Raw genomic sequence first — 20601 nt, 5'->3', positions numbered from 1 at the left:
ACACAGGTCTGAAAAGGTGAATATACTGGTTGGGGGTACCATTCACTCCTCACTTGAGCAAGAAAAGAACCACAGTTATGTGATTGGCTCAAGGTGAGACATGTTAAAAATAGAATGAGGTTTCAAACCCAGCCCTTTGGTCATGGAGCCTAACCAGTACAGGCTACAACATGGATGAACCTCGAAAACATTATGCTGAGTGAAAGAAGCCAGGCATAAAAGACCAGCTACTGTAGGATTCCATTTCTGTGAAATTTCTAGTAAAGGCAAAACTGTAGAGACAGAAAGCAAATCATTGGTTGTCTGGGGCTGAGGGTGGGAACAGGGATTGGCACCCGGAACTATCTTGGGTAATAGAACTGCTCTGCCACTGGATGGTGGTGATGGCCGCAAAACTGTATAAGTGTATTAAACCATATCGAAGTGTACACTTACAGGTAAATTCTACTGTTTGTAAAGTGTACTTCTGTAAATACTTAAATCATCAAAAAATGCCGTCAGAGCAGTAGCTCTTCGTACGCATACATTTAGTCACTGCTAGGTCTCAGATTTCTACTAGAGGCTGTCAGTTTATCTGCAGGTGAGGATTCCGCAATTTATGAGCCACATAAGGGTTCATATCTTGTCGATTTAAAGGCCAGAAGGTGATTTCCATTGTATCATGCCTTTAAGGTCTAGACTGGACCTCTTGGGCCAGTGATTTTTCTAACGTGATCACTGTTATTGGTTGCATTGTGTCCTCCCAAAGTTTATATGTTGACGTCCTGACCCCCAGTACCTTAGGGTGTGACCTTATTTGCAAACAGGGTCACTGCAGATGTGATTGGTTAAGGTGAGGTCTGACCGGAGTAGGGTGGACCCTTCATTCGATAAGGCTGGTGTCCTTATGAAAAGGGGAAATTTGGACACAGATACATGCTCAGGGAAAATACCATCTGAAGATTGGAGTTATGCTGCCAGAAGGCAAGGAACTACCAGAAGCTTTGAGATGGGCCTGGATCAGGTCCTTCCCTAGAGCCTTCAGAGGGAGCGTGACCCTGCCCACACCTTGATCTTGGGCTTCCAGCCTCCAGAACTGGGAGATAATACATTTCTGTCATTTAAGCCACCCAGTCTGTGTGACTTTGTTACGACAGCCCTAGTGAACTCGTACAATCACATATGTGAAAGAAAGCTTGAAATGTGGTTTGGTTTTCGTGTATTTGTCTTGTTTTTTAATACCTACTTGCATTCGAAGGCAGTTTCTTTAGAGGAAAAGCAACAGACCCTGCAGCTTCTGGCCTTCCGTTTTCAGAACTCTTTCTGTTCTAGACATTAATAGTATTTTAAAACGAACTTTAACTAGGGCTAAAAGCTATCAGTTCAAATTCAAGCAGTCCCTTCCAGCTCGCTACTGACTCGCATGTTTTTCTTTGGCAGCTCGTTTTGACGGGAGCCATCCAGGTCGCAGACAGGGTTTCTTCAGGGAAGAGCTCGGTGGTGGTGCACTGCAGCGACGGATGGGACAGGACTGCCCAGCTGACGTCCCTGGCCATGCTGATGTTGGACAGTTATTACCGGAGCATCGAGGGCTTTGAAATATTGGTCCAAAAAGAATGGATCAGTTTTGGACACAAATTCGCATCTGTAAGTAAACAATAAAGCTAGTTTTTTAAATGTCTGATCACCACCATCTGGGATTAAAAAAACTATTTGTGAAACCAGTGATTTCCTTTTAAAAAGAAAATCTGAGGAGTGTAATGAAAAACACTCTGCAGGTTTGAAAATGTGTGACGCCTTGGGTTTAGCCAGTCTTTTTAGGAGACATGTTTGTCCATCTGCACTATTAATAGTTTCGCTTGAAAGTAATACAAAAAGTGTTTAAATTGAAATTGTGCAAAAGAAGGAAGATGCTCCTTTCTCAACTAATATTATAACTATTAGAGCCAAATATTTTGTAGAAATGCTAGACTTTTTGTTGAGGCTTTTACTATTCTCTGATAGACATTTTGAAAACCAAAAGAACCTATTAAAATTCATATTTCCTATTTTCCTAAAGAGCCTATTAAAATTAAATTTCCTATTAAAAGGGTGTCTTGTTTCCAGGCACCCTTTGAATAAGCATTTTGAACAAGTTCCCCACATGGTTCTCATGAAGAGAATCCATAGACAGTTTCAGAAACACTGCTGTGTAGCCTTGTAGCCTTCATCTGAATTTCACAAGTAGTGTGAATAGCATCGTCAAGTAGAAAGAGTCATTGTTTAGTAAATGAATAAATGGTGAGGTTTTTTGTCTTGTTTTTGAGAAAGAACCTTTTTTTTTTTAGAGAACTTTTAATTATAATAATCACACCCTTTTGGACATGGTTTCAAGACTTGAAACTTTGGGATTGGTCCCTTAGCAACTGGTAACTTAACTCTACCTGCAGCTGCCCACGACTTGTACGAAATTCCAATCGGATAAAATAGTTGTCACGTTCACATAGCATCATGATGCTTTCTCAGTTTGTATTGATATATTATAGAAGTTTATATACTTAATTTCCATTATTTTGAAACCATACGTTATTTTCTGTATTGCCATGGGAAAAAAAAATACTATTCACTCTCTGGGAAGCTTGGCGTTTAGAATGCAGATTGCCGAGTTGTGATTGTCACACTTTGTGAGTAATATGCTTCCTCAGTTTTGTACCCAGAGATTAAAACAAATCATCACTTCCTTTCAGAGAATAGGTCATGGCGATAAAAACCATGCCGACGCTGACCGATCTCCTATTTTTCTCCAGTTTGTTGATTGTGTATGGCAGATGTCAAAACAGGTAAGAGATATTAGGATGAAAATACATCTGACTTAATGTTGAAATATTTTGATGTAATATCTGGGATTTGCCTCAGAGTAACACAGGGTAGGGATAGAGATGCAACAAGTTTGGCCACGTGCGGATAACTGTTGAAGCCGGGTGATGGGTACACGGGGTTCACTTTTTTTATTCTCACTACTATTTATATTGACTGGGATTTTTCATAATAACGTTTTAAAATTTTACTATTTAACTGTACTCTCTCTGCTGGTGGAGGAGCCGCATAATTGACAATAGCAAGTCGTCTTTTCCAGTTCATCCTACACTGGCATTCGTGTGTAGGCGAGTCTGCTATCTTAGACTACCGTAAATAATTAAACCATCCTGTGTGTCCTGTACGCTCAGGAGAGCCCAGAAAATGGGCTTATTTTCCCTTTTTCCCTCTTTGTTCCTTTACTTGATGCTCAGTTAAGCTCTTCAGCCCTGTGCAAAGCACCAACAGGTGAGCTGTAGCACGCTGCAGACCACAGCCTCAGCTGTCCTCCTGGAGCATTTATGCACCTCTTTTCGGCTCTGTGTGAGATCAGCCCCAAGTTTTCATGCGTTGTTTGCTTGTTTGTTTTCGTCTAGTTCCCTACAGCTTTTGAGTTCAATGAACGGTTTTTGATTATAATTTTGGATCATCTGTACAGTTGCCGCTTTGGTACTTTCTTATACAACTGTGAGTCCGCTCGAGAGAAACAGGTGAGTGTTTTAACATCTTTAACATCTTTTTAGCTAAAGACTCACCAAAACGTGTTTAGTCTGCTGTGAAATAACAAAGAATTTGATAGCTTGGTTTGTGGTTAATGCAAAGTTTCTCATTCTGTACCCCAAGCTTGGGCGTTTTCACTTCAACCAGGGGTTATTGAGTGTATCGTGTTTATTTCAGGGGTAAGACATTGACTTTGCCTTCAGGGAGTAGGAATGACTTTTTTGTTGAGGTATAGATGATTACAATATTGTATAAGTTTCAGGTGTACAACACAGTGATTCAATAGTTTTATAGATTATACTCCATTTAAAGTTATTACAAAATAACAGCTATATTTCCCTGTGCTACACATCCTTATAGCTTGTTTATTTTATACCTAGTAGTTTGTACGTCTTAATCCCCCACCCCATCTTGCCCCTCCCACCTTCCCTCTCCCCGCTAGTAACCACTAGTTCGTTCTCTCTATTGGTGAGTCTGTTTCTGTTTTGTTACATTTGCTCACTTTTGCTTTATAGATTCCTCACATAAGTGGACACATACAGTATTTGTCATTCTCTGTCTGACTTATTTCACTTAGTATAATACCCTCCAGGTCCATCTGTGTTGCTGCAAATGGCATTATTTCATTCTTTAATGGCTGAGTAATATTCCATTGTATATACATAGCACATCTTCTTCTTTTTTTAAAATTTATTTTTATTTATTTTATTTTTGGCTGCATTGAGTCTTCGTTGCTGCATGCGGGCTTTTCTCTAGTTGTGGCGAGCGGGGGCTACTCTTCATTGCAGTGCACGGGCTTCTCATTGCAGTGGCTTCTCTTGTTGCAGAGCACAGGCTCTAGGTGCGCGGGCTTTAGTAGTTGTGGCACGCGGACTCAGTAGTTGTGGCTCACCGGCTCTAGAGCGCAGGCTCAGTAGTTGTGGCGCACAGGCTTCGTTGCTCCACGGCATGTGGGATCTTACCGGGCCAGGGATCGAACCCGTGTCCCCTGCATTGGCAGGTGGATTCTTAACCACTGTGCCACCAGGGAAGCCCCTAGCACATCTTCTTTATCCAGTCATCTGTTGATGGACAGTTAGGTTGCTTCCATATCTTAGCTATTAGAGTAGGAATGGCTGTTAAAGGCATGCAAGGTCACCCTCCCAAAATGCCATAAAAATGTCAATAAGGGAAATTTTTTTTTAAAAGGCATAAACCCCCAAGAACAGGGGGAAATAAGGAAGGAGACACAGCAACAAACTTGGAAGCTGGAAACTAAGTAGATAAGTGGGAAATAACTTTACTTGAGAAAAGTGACTCGCAAACCAGCAGTGGGGAAGCCAAGAACCAGGCCACTTTGCATCACAGCAACCCCATATGACTCAGGGGTTCTGGGGCAAGGGTGTTCCAGCGTATGGGACAAAGAGGGAAGGGTACGATAACCTGAAGGGAAAAAACAAAAAAGATAACCTGAGGGTCTGTTTAGAATGAGCAGGTAGCTTCCCCAGATCACCTCCACTTGTCTCTGGAGTTAAGGACAGAGGTTTCTTCTCGAGAGAGGGTGAGAGTAGGTATCCGGGCTGGGGACCTGAGTGTCCTCAGGGGATGAGGTGAATGGGAAGAGCTGGTCTGTGAAAGGCCCAGCCCATGCCGCCTGCTCACTCCCAGCATTCTGGCAGCAGGTCCTTATCTTTCAGGTGAGAGCCTGTTGGCAAGGATGGGGAGGAAATGGAACCCTTGGATGTTGCTAGTGGCATGTACCCAAGAGGAATGAAAACAGGGGTTGAAACAAAAACTTAGACACAGATGTTCACGGCAGCCCTACTCAGAATAGCTAAAAGACGTCAACAACCCCACTGTCCATCAGCTGATGAATAGATGAACTAAATGTGATCTATCCATTCAGTGGAATATTATTCAGCCATCAAAAGGAATGACGTTCTGAGCCATGCCACAAATGGATGAACCTTGAAAACATGCTAAGTGAAAGGAGCCAGACACAAAAAAGGCACATATTGTATGATTTCATCTATATGAAACTTCCAGAAAAAACAAGTCCATAGAGACAGAAAGCAGATTTGTGGTTGACGGGCTGGAGGGAGGGGAGAATGGGGAGTGACTTCTTAATGTGTACAGGGTTTCCCTTGGGGATGATGAAAATGTCTTAGAGCTTCATAGAGGTGGCAGTTGGACAACGTTGGGAAAGTACTAAAAGCCAGTGAATTGTAGACTTTAAAATGGTACGTTTTTTTTATGGTACGTGAATCACACTTCAATTTGGAAAAAAAAAAAAAAAAGAAGGAATCATCTCTAGAGAAACTGACTAGCCCAAGAAGAAGGACCTGAAGATTACCAACAGCTAGGGTTCCCCATGGTGAAGCTCAAGTTGCCAAGCCGCATGACTTCAGAGCTTACATAATAGCAACAAGCAGGAGGGAAATAAAACAGCGTGGAGAAAATAGTTACCATGTAGGGTGGGGAGAAACCTAGACAGGAAGCTATCAGTTAATATCCCAAGAAAGATAGGAAAATATTGGTACCATGAAATAATAACAGGATATTATTTAGAAAGAACGTTTAGAGATAAGAAAACTTGAAATTAAAAACATGCTATAAGGGACTTCCCTGGTGGTGCAGTGGTTAAGAATCCACCTGCCAATGCAGGGAACACGGGTTTGAGCCCTGGACGGGGAGGATCCCACATGCCGCGGAGCAACTAAGCCCGTGCACCACAACTACTGAAGCCCTTGTGCCTAGAGCCCGTGCTCTGCAACAAGAGAAGCCACCGCAATGAGAAGCTGGTGCGCTGCAACAAAGAGTAGCCCCCACTCACCACAACTAGAGAAAGCCTGCACGCAGCAACAAAGACCCAACGCAGCCAAAAAGAAATTAATTAATTTAAAAAAATGTGCTATCAATAGAAATCTAAAATTCAGCAGAAGAGTTGTAAGATGAGGGTGAAAGTCTCCCAAAAAGTAGGGCATAGAGACAGGTAGGAAATGGAGATAAGAAAACTAGGAGATCAAAGAGAAGAAGAGTAGGTTATTTGCAAAGAAACAGAAATAAGGAAGACTGAATTCTTCAGCAGCAATATTGGAAAGTAGAAGTCAGCGGAGCATTGCCTTCCGAATTTTAAAGGAAAATGGTTTCAACCTAGAATCCTCTCGCCACCCAACTGTCAACCAGATGTGAAGTAGACCAAACGTGTCCTCAGACACACGTGGCATCAAGAAAGAAGACTGCATGGAGTTCAGGAAGCTAGGAGCTCCAGCACAGAGAGGCCAGAGGGAAGCCTCAGAGGGCGAAACAGAAGAGACTTCCTGAACGAGAGCTGGGTGCATGGCGCGGGGGCGGCCGGGGCAGCTCCTTCCTCCCAGGATGCACCTGGGGACTCCAGATGTGCTGAGTGTCCTGATCAGAGTTTTAAAGACATTGGAGGAAGAGTTTGGGGTTGAATGAGTGATAGATGCCAAGAGAAGTAAGCAAGCAGAATAGACAGCTGTTAAATTAAAGGAAAACAAAAACAGAAATTGAACAGGAAAAGAAATCAGAGTCGAAAAGACATGACTTACCTAGGAATAGCATTTGCTGAGTCATAGCAATCTAAACCCTAAACATGGATCTAACCAGAGCAACGCTGTAAACTGGGGGTCTGAGGCAGGGTAGAAGGTGCGAGCACAGCAGGATGGGGAGGAACGTTCTCGCTGTGGCAGTGTCAGCAGTTAATGCCTGTAACTTTATAGTCAACAAGTAACAAGAAAAGGGTGTTTCTCACGGGGGTGGAGGTAAGTACCAAATAACCAAATCAATTTTAAAAATCAAACACAGTTGCTTGGGGGAGAAAGGTGAGAGACTACTTTTTTCATAACAAACCTTGTCAAGCTGTTTGACTTTAAATCAACTGTGTGTATGTATAAAAATAAAAACAAGCATGCCAATAAACACAAGGCAGTGTAGACTGTGGAATCAGAAAGGGACAAGTGAAGTTTTAGGTGGATCCCAAGGAAGGCAAAATTATGCTGCTATTATTACCGTTCACATGCACGAAACGTGTATGTTCAAAAAATTTCTTCAGTCACTATTTCAAGCTGTTCTTTTCAGCTTCCAGTTTTAGCTTACTGGTCCTTTCTTCTTGATGTCATTACTAGGAAGAGTTTCCAATTCTGCCTTCAGTAATTTTAATATTTGTACTTTTATTTCCCAAGTTTTGATTTTCCTCTACTTAGGATCAAAATGGGTAAAAATCTATAATTAAAAAACAGTGAAGATGTGAATATCTGTATGAGATGATGGACACCAGACTGAAAATTGAAGATTCAGTGAAGTCAGTTATCCACGTGTTTCAAATATCTGGATACTGGCATGATGCATTAAACATCTGGATGTTTGATTAACATAGCGCTTTGTCTAGATGCCTGCTGTCAAGTAGATACAGGTTGAGATTTTGTAGTTCTAACAAACACAAAAATGGAAAAAGTCAGCGAGATCTTATGATAATTTTTCTTGCTGCTGAATTCAAAAGAGCGTACTGCCCATCTGTTCATAAATGTTTTCCCTAGCCAGGAATAGTCTTCTTAGGTCAGTGAGTTGCATTTAATGTTAGAGCATCCTTCCCCTCTCTCTTCAGGCAGAAACAGTGGCTCTCAAGCCATTATCTATGCAAATATTGGGAAGTGGTGCTCGGCACTCGCAGGTGCAGAAGGCTTTTTGAGCTATTATGGGGATAATGTACATGTGTGATTCAAGTTGATGCTCAGCTGTATCGCCGCAACCTGCAAAATGGTTTGTGTACCAGGGTGTGTTTTTACTTAGGCTTTCTACTTTCTCTTTCCTCTAGAAAGTTACAGAAAGAACTGTTTCTTTATGGTCGCTGATAAACAGTAATAAAGACAAATTCAAAAATCCCTTCTACACTAAAGAAATCAATCGAGTTTTATATCCAGTTGCCAGTATGCGTCACTTGGAACTTTGGGTGAATTACTACATTAGATGGAACCCCAGAATCAAGCAACAAGTAAGTGAAGTAGCATCGTGAACTATAGTGATGTCGACTGAGTACCACTTCTGGACTTAAATAATGTTATGTAGTACGTTTTTATTAATTTTTATTTTATTTTAAATTTTTATTGGGGTATAGTTGATCTACAATGTAGTGTTAGTTTCAGGTGTACAGCAAAGTGAATCTGTTATACATATACCTGTATCCACTCTTTTTTAGATTCTTCTCCCATATAGGCCATCACAGAGTACTGAGTAGAGTTCCCTGTGCTATACAGTAGGTCTTTATTAGTTATCTACTTTATATATAGTAGTGTGTATATGTCACTCCCAGTCTCCCAGTTTATCCCTCCCCCCACCTTTCCCCCTGGTGACCATAAGTTTATTTTCTACATCTGTGACTCTACTTCTGTTTTATAACTAAGTTCGTTTATACCCTTTTTTAAGATTCCACTTACAAGCTATATCATATGATATTTGTCTTTCTGTGTCTTATTTCACTCAGTATGGACAATCTCTGGGTCCATCCATGTTGCTGCAAATGGCATTATTTCGTTCTTTTTTGTGGCTTTTCAAAAATTTACGAAAGGAAAAATAGCAGACTAAAAAATGACACTTGCTTTCATTTTTTTATTTTTTGAGTCCACTTGGCTCAACTATTTTATTGACTAAGCATCTGTTTTTAATGGGTTTTTTTAAACATCTTTATTGGAGTATAATTGCTTTACAATGGTGTGTTAGTTTCTGCGTTATAACAAAGTGAATCAGTTATACATATACATATGTTCCCATATCTCTTCCCTCTTGTGTCTCCCTCCCTCTCACCCTCCCTATCCCACCCCTCTAGGTGGTCACAAAGCACCGAGCTGATCTCCCTGTGCTATGTGGCTGCTTCCCACTAGCTATCTCTTTTACATTTGGTAGTGTATATATGTCCATGCCACTCTTTTGCTTCGTCCCAGCTTACCCTTCCCCTTCCCTGTGTCCTCAAGTCCATTCTCTAGTAGATCTGCGTCTTTATTCCCATCCTGCCCCTAGGTTCTTCATAACCATTTTTTTTTTAGATTCCATATATATGTGTTAGCATATGGTATTTGTTTTTCTCTTTCTGACTTACTTCACTCTGTATGACAGACTCTAGGTCCATCCACCTCACTACAAATAACTCAATTTCGTTTCTTTTTATGGCTGAGTAATATTCCATTGTATATATGTGCCACATCTTCTTTATCCATTCATCCGTGACACTTGCTTTTAAACACAACTTTAGTTAAAAATTGTTAATTACTAAACCATTTATTTTTTTAATTAATTTAATTTATTATTTTTGGCTGCGTTGGGTCTTCGTTGCTGCACGCGGGCTTTCTCTACTTGCAGCGAGTGGGGGCTACTCTTTTGTTGCGGTGCGCAGGCTTCTCATTGCAGTGGTTTCTCTTGTTGTGGAGCATGGGCTCTAGGAGCGTGGGCTTCAGTAGTTGTGGCTCACGGGCTCAGTAGTTGTGGCTCGTGGGCTCTAGAGCACAGGCTCGGTAGTTGTGGCGCACGGGCATAGTTACTCCGCGGCGTGGGGGATCTTCCCAGACCAGGGCTCAAACCCGTGTCCCCTGCATTGGCAGGCAGATTCTTAACCACTGTGCCACCAGGGAAGACCCACTAAACCATTTATTTTGATTGGTGTTAAACTTACATTTTTCCTGACAACATGAATAATACATTTTTTATTTTTACTAAGATGTAAACTATTTTAAAGCTCTGGAAAATTTCTGAGTTTTGATTGTCAAGGATTTTCTTTAATCACTGTAAGTTGTTAGACATCATAAGAAGGTTCTTTCCAGCGACTGGACTGAGATGGTCCTTTAAGGAAAAGGAACATTTTCTACTCTCTGTTCAGGTGTATGTACTTGTCAGCTAATATGAGAGTGCTCTTTACTGAAGGTCTTTACTTCTAAAGTAGAGATAATTGATCTGTCACAGGATAGTACAGTCATTTGGCCATTTCTCGGTCCAGCGTGGCGATGGTGACTTTTGAAGCGAAAGACTGCACATTTTATTAAAGGCACAGTCAGGCTTTCCCTTCTCCCAGCCTCACTGCATCCAAGCTCAGAAGGAAAGTCCAGCCTGTTTGTGAGGGCTCAGAAGTATGTCCACTGAGCCATTTGTTCTAAGTGCTCTAAATAGTCAATATTTGCGGTTGCTCTCTGTAAAGGTTTGCACGTTTTCCTGCAGTCCCAGGCCAGTCTTGCGTAAGCAGCAGCTTTAATCCCACTACAAGTAGTCGGGCAACAGCAGGGCCCGGTGCTCAGTCTGGCCCTCGGTTTGTTTATTCCACTCTGGCAGCTGGCCACACGCCAGTGTGTGTGTGCTCTCTCTTCCCACTGGGGAAATGCACGTTTAAGCTGGCCCTCTTGTTTCAAGGTCTCTGCTTGCTTGCATGAAAGCCTTTTGCAATTTCGTAATGGTTGAAATGTGTAGTCTTTTGGAAAGTGACAGATTCCAGGGCTTGAGAACATACACTTGTTTAGTTTGGGATTTGAGAAGCACACAGAGGGAATGCCTTTAGCGTAGCTCCGGCATTTGGAATATCAAGTAAAGAGGAAATGGGAATTTTTACAGGATTCTAAGCAGTGTTACATGGGGTGTGTTCCTTTTCTGATTAAAAAATATAGATGAGCACTGTTTGTCCTATAAATTTCACCTTTTCTGCATTTATCATGGCTTTTTAAAAAACCACTGTTTTTTAGAAAATGTTGACAATTTCTGTACAGATTCTATAATCTCCCGTCACCCATTTGTACTTGGAGAAATTCTTGTAATTGCAGGCATTTAGAGCAATTCATTTATGATATACAAAGGTAATGACAATTGTGTGACAAGTCAAGTTTGCAGGGACATCACTGGCAGAACTTACTGTGATGTGTTTCTCCCCCTTGTTCTCCCCCTTGTTCTCTCTTAGCAAAATGGAACTGGGCCGGGTAGGAATGCATATTTGTTTGATTGAGGTTTTTATTTTGAGACACTGATTGGTGTGTTTTAGGATCTGTGACATTTACCCGAAGAAAATAGCTTACCCTTTCTATATAGATTTTCTGAACGTCAAGGGTCCTACACGCGTCTTTGTTGTCGCTCGGCATCTTGTGTTTTCATCTACCGAGTACTGAGCGTTCCCATGCGTCAGGCACTGGGGAGACCCAGAAATTAAGAAGAGGTGGTCTCTGCCCACAAGGAGCTCCCAGACTGGCAGGGGCACCCAGGAACGTAAGCCGATGATGATAAACAATCGAGGAGAAATGTGGAAACGGAAGTGTGAATGAAGTGCATCAGGTTTCCCGAAAGATCTTATGCTGGACATTATTTCATACAGAAATAGATTACAATCCAATCACACAGGACTTTGCAAATTATATAATGTAGACCTAAAAGAATATCCTTAACCACTGAAGCCATTACTCAGTTGTGTGGCCCAGTTGGTATACAGGCAGTGACTGTGGTAAACTATCAGACCGATGCTTACATTTGACAAGCAATGAATAAGCAAACTTGGTACTTTTATGTAATATGAGGAAGTTGCTCATGCTGAAAGCCTAAGGATAATTTAGTCACGTAAACCTGCGTGGGACCTTCGGCTGCTGGTGAGTCGCGTATTGTCCTTTGGGGACCTCTGCACTCCACGTGGCTGTGAACCAGAGTTGCCCCGGGCCGTTCCCATTTTGCTTAGGATCACAACGAGGACAGACATTCACAGGCTTACGTGGGTGGGGTTTAAGTCATTTCTGATAGAAAAGTTAGAACTTCATGCTTCATTCCCCAAGGGAGACGTCGAGGTGTGGGATTTATAGTCACTTGACTACGAATTTCATTTCTCATCATTGTGTCCTTTGATACACTGTCACAAATGCACTCTTTCCTTCTATTATATCCTCTAAATTGGTTTTGTTTGTTTATAGACTAATGACTTCTACATATTTTGTACACATTACTAGATAGAATTGTCTTATTTCTAATAGTTTTCTAACTCTATAGCCTCGTCATCGGCAAAAATGATTGTGTTACCTCTCATTTATTTGTCTTGTCTTAATTGTACTTGCTGGTACAATAACAAACAGATTCTGACAGTCATATGGGAAAGAGAGGTTTTCAAAATAGCCAAGGCCAGAAACAGAGCATGGAGGTTCGGAGACTGGGGAGGGTGAGAAGGTGGCGGAGGGGAAAGGATGGACTGTTGGTGGTAAATGTTTACTGGTAAGTGGTCCTGACACAGCAGATGTCACACGTCCACACAGACCTCCCGTTCCCCGAACCTGCTCCTCCCGCGGGTTTCCTCATCGCAGCACTCGGCAGCTCCATCCTACACGCCCTGCCCAGAAACCTTACACTCATTCTCCCGCCTGCCCACTTTAAAACAACAGCTTCATTGAGGTATAATTGACATGTAGTAATCTGTACACGTTCCAAGTGTGCAGTGCGGTGGGTTTTCACACGTGTCTATACCTGTGACACTATGAGCACAGTCGAGGCTGTGAACATACCATCCCCAGCAAACGCTCGTGTCACCACAGGTGAGCTTCCGTTTTCCAGTCATCCTCGTCTCCCTGCTCTCTCATCCCAGGCTGTCAGGAGAGCCTGCTGGGCTCGGCCTTCAGAAACCTGTCCAGCCTCCGAGCCTGGGGCTGTGCGTTGCTGCAGAGCCTTCCAGCTGGACTCTCAGATTCTCAGCCTGCTTCCTTCTAGTGTGTTCTCAGCACGGCAGCCAAAGTGCTCCTTGTGAAATATACCCCCCAGATGCCAGCACTCCTCTCCTCAGCACTGTCCAGGCAGCCGCTCGCCTCCCCCGGGGTCAAAGCCCAAGGCCCAAAGCCTCAGACCTCTGAGGCCTTGTGTGGCCCCCACGCCATGCCTGACCCCTCTGACCTCCCGGCCTCTCCACCGAAGACTCGTGCCCGCACACCCTGATTTGGCCACACTGGGCTCCCTGCTCAGCCTCAAGACACTCAAGCATCTGCTTGGTCGCCTCCCCGTTGAGAGTGTAACCAGCGTGTCCCCGTCCCTCTCACCCTGCTCTCTCCTTTTCCGTAGGCCTCATCACCTTCCACGTCCTATGTACCTCACAGGGTTGTCTTCGTTGTTTGTCTCCCCCTGCTGGAAGAGAAGCACCATAAAAGTGGGCATTTGGGCCTCCTTTGTTCACTGATGTACCCTGAGCACCTAGAGCAGTGTCCGGCCCTCGGTGGAGCACATTCAGAGAAAAATGGGCAAAGGATATTAACGGGCAGTGCGCAGCACTTACTGGGTGTCAGGTGCTCTACCAAGCATTCCTGTTCTAATGCCAATACGCATTTTGGAAAAAACCTTACATTCTGCAAAGTCATGCAGTAAAAAGAACAGGGACTTAACAAGAGGGATGGGGCTAGGAGGTAGGAGGAGACCACTCCAAACCCGTGCACCTCTGTAACCAGAGCGCTGATGAAAGCAGCAATCAGGCCTTGGCAGCCCGTAGTGGGTTGAATGGTGGCCTCCAAACGACACATCCACTTGGAACCTGTCAATGTGACCTTATTTGGAAAAAGGGTCTTTAAGGATATAATTAAGTTCAGGATCTCAAAATGAGATCCTTCTGGATTTAGTCAGGCCCTAAATCCAATGGTACGTGTCCTCATAAGAGAAGAGAGGAAGATTTGAGAGACAGGATGAGGCCATGTAAAAACAGAGAATGATTGGAGTGATGTGGCCACAAGCCAAGGAAACCTAGAGCTGCCAGAAGCTAGAAGAGGCAAGGAAGGCTCCTCCCCTAGAGCCTGTAAAGGGAGTGTGGCCCTGCTGACAGCCTGATTTGGGGCTTTCTGCCCTGCAGAACTGTGAGAAAATAAATTTCTGTTGTTTTAAACCATCAAGTTGATGTTCATTTGTTATGGCAGCCACAGGAAACTCATACACAGTCTTAAACCCCAGGGCTCCTGCCCCCTTCTCTGAGATGCAGGTCCTGGAGAGCATCTGCCTCTGATACAGACCATTCTGACCAGTACAACTCAGATCCAGGGTATAGCCTTCTTCATCAGCGTAGCATCTTCTCAACTTCCTTGTTGGTACTCGCAGCTTCAGCAGATAGCTTAATGCAGTGGAAAGCAGGACAGTTCTAGAAGCCACAGCCATAAAGGAAGGCACTTCTGTAGACTTTCAGCTTTTTTCTTAATGTCCTCATATATTGCTCAAGCTTTCTAGAAGCTTGCCCTTGATCACTTCAGAACCTTAACATGTTGGCAAGGGAGTCTAGGGTCTGTTCTGTTGTATATTTTGGCCTGGGTGGTGATTACATTAGTGTATATGTATGCAAAGATTCATTGAGCCGAACATTTTTTAAAGATTTGTTTGCATCACTGTATGTAATTTCTGTCTCAATACAAAAGTTTAAACAATTAACATCCCAGGGATATTAAATAAAAGTACCAAGTATTAAATTGGTACTTGGTACCAGGGAGAATCTCATTGTGTTTTGGTGTAACTTCTACCTTTGTACTGCCATCAGTCCCCTATTTATCAATCAAAGACATCAGTGTTGTACCAGAACAGACTGTATTGACTAACTTCAGTCTCACGACAACCCTGTGGTCTGGGCTGGTTTTATTCCCATTTGACAGATAGGGAAATGGAGGCGCCCAGAGAGTTGTTACACAGCTGTTAAGAGGCAGACTGGAGATTCACACTAGGCTGCCCGTCAGAGCCACTGCTTTCAGCCATGCACGTGAAAAGATGTGCTAAGGCAGAGTGATGCAAACTAAAGCTACCATGAGATACCATGTTATACTCATCAACTTGGCAAAAACTCTTTCTCTTACGTTGCTAAGTTCTAATGAGGATGTAGAGCTACAGGAATCACCAGATGCCACTAGTGGGAGCATAAGGTCATCTCCCCACCTCAGAGAACAATTGGGCAGCATCTGGTAAAGTTGAAAAGACCATACTGTCCTCTCCAGCAGTTCCTTCCTCACCCACCAGGAAAATTCCTTCGAGAAACATTCACACACAAGTCTGAGGAGATGTGTCCAAAGATGGCCCGGCGTCGCTTATAATAGTGGGGAATATCCCACTATTGGGAATGGATAGATCAGCTGTGGTTTATTCATTCAACGAATTCAACTGGGATCCGCTTGAGAAAAAGAGTCGGATCACAATGTCGGTCGATAAGTACAGAATACCACCATTGATGTAAATTTTCACCAAATAGAGAAGAATGGTGTACTTTGTTTCTGGATATTCATTGAGAGGAAAAGTGTCACAAGTCTGCTCGGGAAGGAAGGCTGGATGCCAACCTGAGAAGAGTTGTTGCCTCTGGGAGTGAAAGCGGGCAGCAGGGACAGGTGACACAGGAGCCCGGAGCTGTGCCTGGGTTGATGCATTTTAAAAAGATGCTGACGCATGTGTGCGGATATGTGTACGTGAGTTATTTCTTGGTGGCAAATAGCTGGGTGTTTTTTAATTAATCTTTGTGCTTTTCTGTATTTGTAAATTACGCAGTATTGAAGGAAGTGATGTGTGTTAACCCACAACGAGTGAGTTTGTTCAGAAAGCGGCAGCCGCAGCAGATGTGGGGCACAGGCGTGTCATGGTGGCGGAAAGTGGGAACTCACATCTGTGCTTCTTTCCAGCAGCCAAATCCGGTGGAGCAGCGCTACATGGAGCTCTTGGCCTTGCGCGACGAGTACATAAAGCGACTTGAGGAGCTGCAGCTCGCCAACTCTCCCAAGCTTTCCGATCCCTCGACCTCACCTTCTAGTCCTTCGCAAATGATGCCCCACGTGCAGACTCACTTCTAATAAAGGAAATAGCTGACTTTCATTCGGGGCCTCTGTACAGAGTAGGTTAAAATATTTGCCTCCATGTAGAACTTGAACTAACATAATCTTAAACTCTTGAACATGTGCCTTCTAGAATACATATTGCAAGAAAACTACAGTGTCTACACGGCAATTGGAAGAAAGGAGCCCAGATGGGGTTTTGGAAAATCCTGATACCTTCCAGAAGCAGTTTTTGAAAGATAATATTTAAATTATATTTACCTCTTCAGAAATACTATGTGTACAATATGTATCTTGTGGGCCTCATTGGAACAACATTTTTAACTAAAGGGGAAAGAATATATGTTTGTGAAATGGATTTACCTCGAACTGCTTACAGTAGTTGCTTAGGGTGATCTAAAAGGAACCCAAATGTGAAAGATGTGTGTTCCTGCCAAAACCAAATTGAGCTCAGCTTCCAAGGCATAATCCACAAGCAAGGTGTTTAAATAATTGCCAAATTTCATACCATCGTAAGTGTGATGACTTAAGGACAAATAGCTGTGTAGATGAGCTTTCCATCATTTTGAAATTTTGGAATATGAAGTATTTTCCCCAAGAGAAGCATATTTTTATATTTAAAAAAAACTGATAACGCCCAGTTAAATATGATTTGATTGTTTTTAACATTGCCAGTTCTGTTTCCTAAGTTCTTTCATGAGCTTGCCTAGGATTCTGACCTATTTTCAGGTGGTAGAAACCCCTTCTATAGCACTGTTTGAAGATGTCGGATGCATTATGCTGCTTATGTGAATGTTTTCGCAAACGTTGCTCTAGTCAAACTAGCTGATCTGCCAAAGTGTCGGGTTGACCATCTTGGATGTGTGAGCTGTCGCTAGAGCAGCATCCTTTGAAATAAAAGCCGCAGATGTACATTTGTTGAGCGTATTCTTGAAAGTATGGTGTTTATGCATTTCAATTTCAGTGGTGTTCGACACCCCTCCCCACCCAGGCGTGCATAAAAACTGGTTCTACAAATTTTTACTTGAAGTACCCAGCGGTTTGCTTTTTCAGGTTTTTTTTTTTTGTAGTATTAAATGCAATTTCAAATGCAGTTCTATTTGATATCTGAACTAATTCATTTAGTCAGTATATTTGTAAAAGTTAAGGCTACAGTTAAAAAACAATTAATGTGTTCTACAGTGATTTGTAAAGGACTATTTATAGCTAATATGGTTTTGTTTTCAGTGAATTAAGAGAGATTAAATATATCTTTGTAAATTATTTTATGTCATAGCTTAATGGTCTACCAAATAAGACATCTCAAATGCAGTAGTATAAATGTATAAATTTTGTATGTATAAGAAATTTTTTAGACAGTCTCTTGCTTTTTGTAAACGCTGTAAATATTTCATAAATTAACAAAGTGTCACTCCATGAAAAGAGAAAAAGCTAATACTAATAGCTGAAAGGATTTTGTGAAATTTCATGACAAATGTTTCATGGCAATAATGACTAAAGACCTGCTGTAATAAATATATTAACTAAACATTGCACTCTATTCCCAGGGCTGTAACTGTGTATGTGTCTTAAATGTGCATGTTGCCCATCTTACTTGCTCTTCCTGGATCTACTTCACATGCCCTTTATCTTACTAGCAACCTTGTATAGGGCTCTCCCCAAGTCCCAACAATATTGGAAATTTAAGTACATTAACAATGCAGATTTTAAGCCACAGCTACCTTCATTTTTTAAAATGTATTTTATTGAAGTATAGTTGATTTACAATGTTGTGTTAATTTCTGCTGTACAGCAAAGTGATTCAGTTATAAATATATATATATATTCTTTTTCATATTTTCCATTATGGTTTATCATAGGATATTGAATATAGTTCCCTGTGCTATACAGTAGGACCTTGTTGTTTATCTATTCTATATGTAATACTTTGAATCTGCTAATCCCAAACTCCCAATCCCTCCCTCCCCCATCCCCTCTCCCCCTTGGGCAACCACAAGCCTGTTCCCTATGTCAGGCCACAGCTGTCTTTATTAAAGTAGGGATAGCTTTCACAAAAGTGCTGGGCTGCAGAGACGCAAGACTTTCAGACTCCGGATGGAGAACACAGCAGTTGACATTAAGGGAGATTAAGAGACTGGTTGAAACAAGTCATACTCGATGTCTCTTTAGGTAAGAATTATTAAAATTCTTCAAATGCGGCTAACTGGAAATTCATCTACGTGTGTCCTAAGAACGCTAAATAGTTATACTAGTAAACTTACCATTTTTTAAAAATCCCAATAGGACTCTTAAAAGAGTAAGTATCTCTTTTAAAACTATGAGTATTTGAAATGCTCTCCAAGGTTCTTCTTCAGACACGGCTATGTTTCACCCTCACTGCGCCCTCGTGGCCACGTGGTGTTCTATTATCCCTGTTTTTCAACCGTGGAGGGCATTGTTGCTGCAGGGGTTCATTGACTTGCCCAAAGTCCCAGAGCATTGAAACAAACGTATGCAGGCATCGAACTGAATTCTGCCTCTCTTGCATTCCCACTGAATAGCCTTAGCTTTGCCTTCTGCAATGAAATAGAATAATCTCTTCCTGGGACAGCCCTTCCAGTAAGTTGGAATCATATCTATTTCTGATAGTATAACAGGTTTTTCCTAACTATAGTCATAGTACTTTCTGATCTATTTTTGATAATGCAGCAAAGCTTCTCCTTACAGTTTTGGGGAAGGAATAATACTCAAAAGTTTGAAAATCTGTTGACCAGTATCTCATCACTTGCAGCCCTCTACAGAATGCAGCTGTCAGTCATGTGGACAGCTCATGTGGCATTTGGGAGCATTAGGCAAAGGCAGGACTATATAAGGGGAATGCTCTTAAAATACAGGAATTGATTACAGGGTATATACACCTCTGACTGGAGGACATAGCCATTGGTGGCCATTAAAGTAAAATCTGGGGACACCCAAAGGAAATAAATATATGCAACATGCAGCACAAACAAGAACGAGGATTAGCACATCCGCAGGAAAACCTAATGGTTGAAATAGATTGCAGTCAAATTCTTTTAGGTTCACAGAATCACTAAAGCATGCTGCCGGAATACCAATTTTTGAAATGAGTCTAATACTCTGGCATCTACTGTTAGATTTATAACTTAGTTAAGGAATTATTAGTAAAGTCTTTTGTATTAAACATATCTGGAAGATGAAAGATCAGCAAAACAAAGTATTCTCATTTCCTCATGAGGCTCAGATTCAGATACGGTTTATTCCTTATTTGCAGTAATTCGTCATTTAAAAGCAAAGGTGATAACGTATTTAAACCATGTAGGGTAGCTAAATGCTTAGTATTTAAACCATGTAAGGTAGCTAAAATGTTTAGACATGACCATTAAGATTTAGTTTGTTTTTCTAGTAGTTACGGAGAACACGGCTTATTCATTTATAGTGGTTAATACGTATGTGCTTCTGAAATGGACTGTTCCACGGTGCAGTCCACATAAATTACAAAAGAAAGTTGTTCATCTCATTTCGGGAGCTTTATGTCACAAACCTGTATTAGAAAGAACCCTGGTCGGGACGGGTGGGGACCTGGGTTCCCGTCTGGGCTCTGGACCTGCTTCTTGGCTGGAAGATGTGAGGCCCTCCCAGCACCCCCTCGAGAGGCCCGGGAGGAGGCTTTAGTGTCCACCTGCTCAGTGAGGGTATGGACTGCACGTTCTCGAAGATCCGTACAAGTCAAACAGCCCTTGTCAGAAACACATTTTCCTCACTTATGCACATACAATATTTATGGTAGAAGATGGCATTGGCCCTTGTGTATTAGTTTCCTGTTTCTGCTGTGAGAAATCACCACAAACTTAGTGCTGATTTATTATCTTCCCCACACATTTATTCTCTTACAGTTCTGGAGGTCCAAAGTCTTAAATTAGCCTCCCTGGCCTAAAGTCAAGGTGTCAGCAGGGCTGCGTTCCTTCTGGCAGCTCTAGAGGCGAATCCTTTCCTTGCCTTTTCCAGCCTCTAGTGGCCGCCTGCTTTCCCGGAGTCGTGGACGCTTCCTCTGTGTCTAAAGCCAGCAGCACAGCACCTTCAAATCTCTCAACTCTGACTCTTCCGCCTCCCTTGTTGACATTTAAAGGACCCTAGCGGACTCCCCTGGCAGTCCGGTGGTTATGACTCCACGCTTCCACTGCAGGGGGCACAGGTTTGATTCCTGGTCGGGGAACTAAGATTCCCCGCGTGGCCAAAAAAAGAAAAAGGAAAAAAGGACCTTGGTGATTATATTGGGCCCCTCTGGATAACCTAGGCTGCT

General features: G+C 42.4%; 1 protein-coding gene across 3 annotated transcripts in view; it reads left to right on the top strand.

Moving 5' to 3' along the window:
- MTM1 (myotubularin 1) overlaps nt 1–18095 on the top strand; it is a 95590-nt gene extending 77495 nt beyond the window's left edge. For all 3 annotated transcript variants that reach the window (XM_060002724.1, XM_060002722.1, XM_060002720.1), the window contains 5 exons: nt 1420–1626; nt 2706–2798; nt 3411–3524; nt 8351–8527; nt 16152–18095. In XM_060002724.1, the coding sequence (XP_059858707.1) occupies nt 1420–1626; nt 2706–2798; nt 3411–3524; nt 8351–8527; nt 16152–16319 (759 nt within the window). In that variant the 3' untranslated portion in view covers nt 16320–18095. The remainder of the gene's footprint in view (nt 1–1419; nt 1627–2705; nt 2799–3410; nt 3525–8350; nt 8528–16151) is intronic.
- The last annotated feature ends 2506 nt before the right edge of the window (nt 18096–20601 follow it).

Source organism: Delphinus delphis, chromosome X, assembly GCF_949987515.2.
Source record: "Delphinus delphis chromosome X, mDelDel1.2, whole genome shotgun sequence".
In the NCBI taxonomy this organism is placed as follows: Eukaryota; Metazoa; Chordata; class Mammalia; order Artiodactyla; family Delphinidae; genus Delphinus; species Delphinus delphis.
The sequence above is the reverse complement of the archived record's forward strand: the minus strand, read 5'-3'. Positions and strand labels throughout refer to the sequence as shown.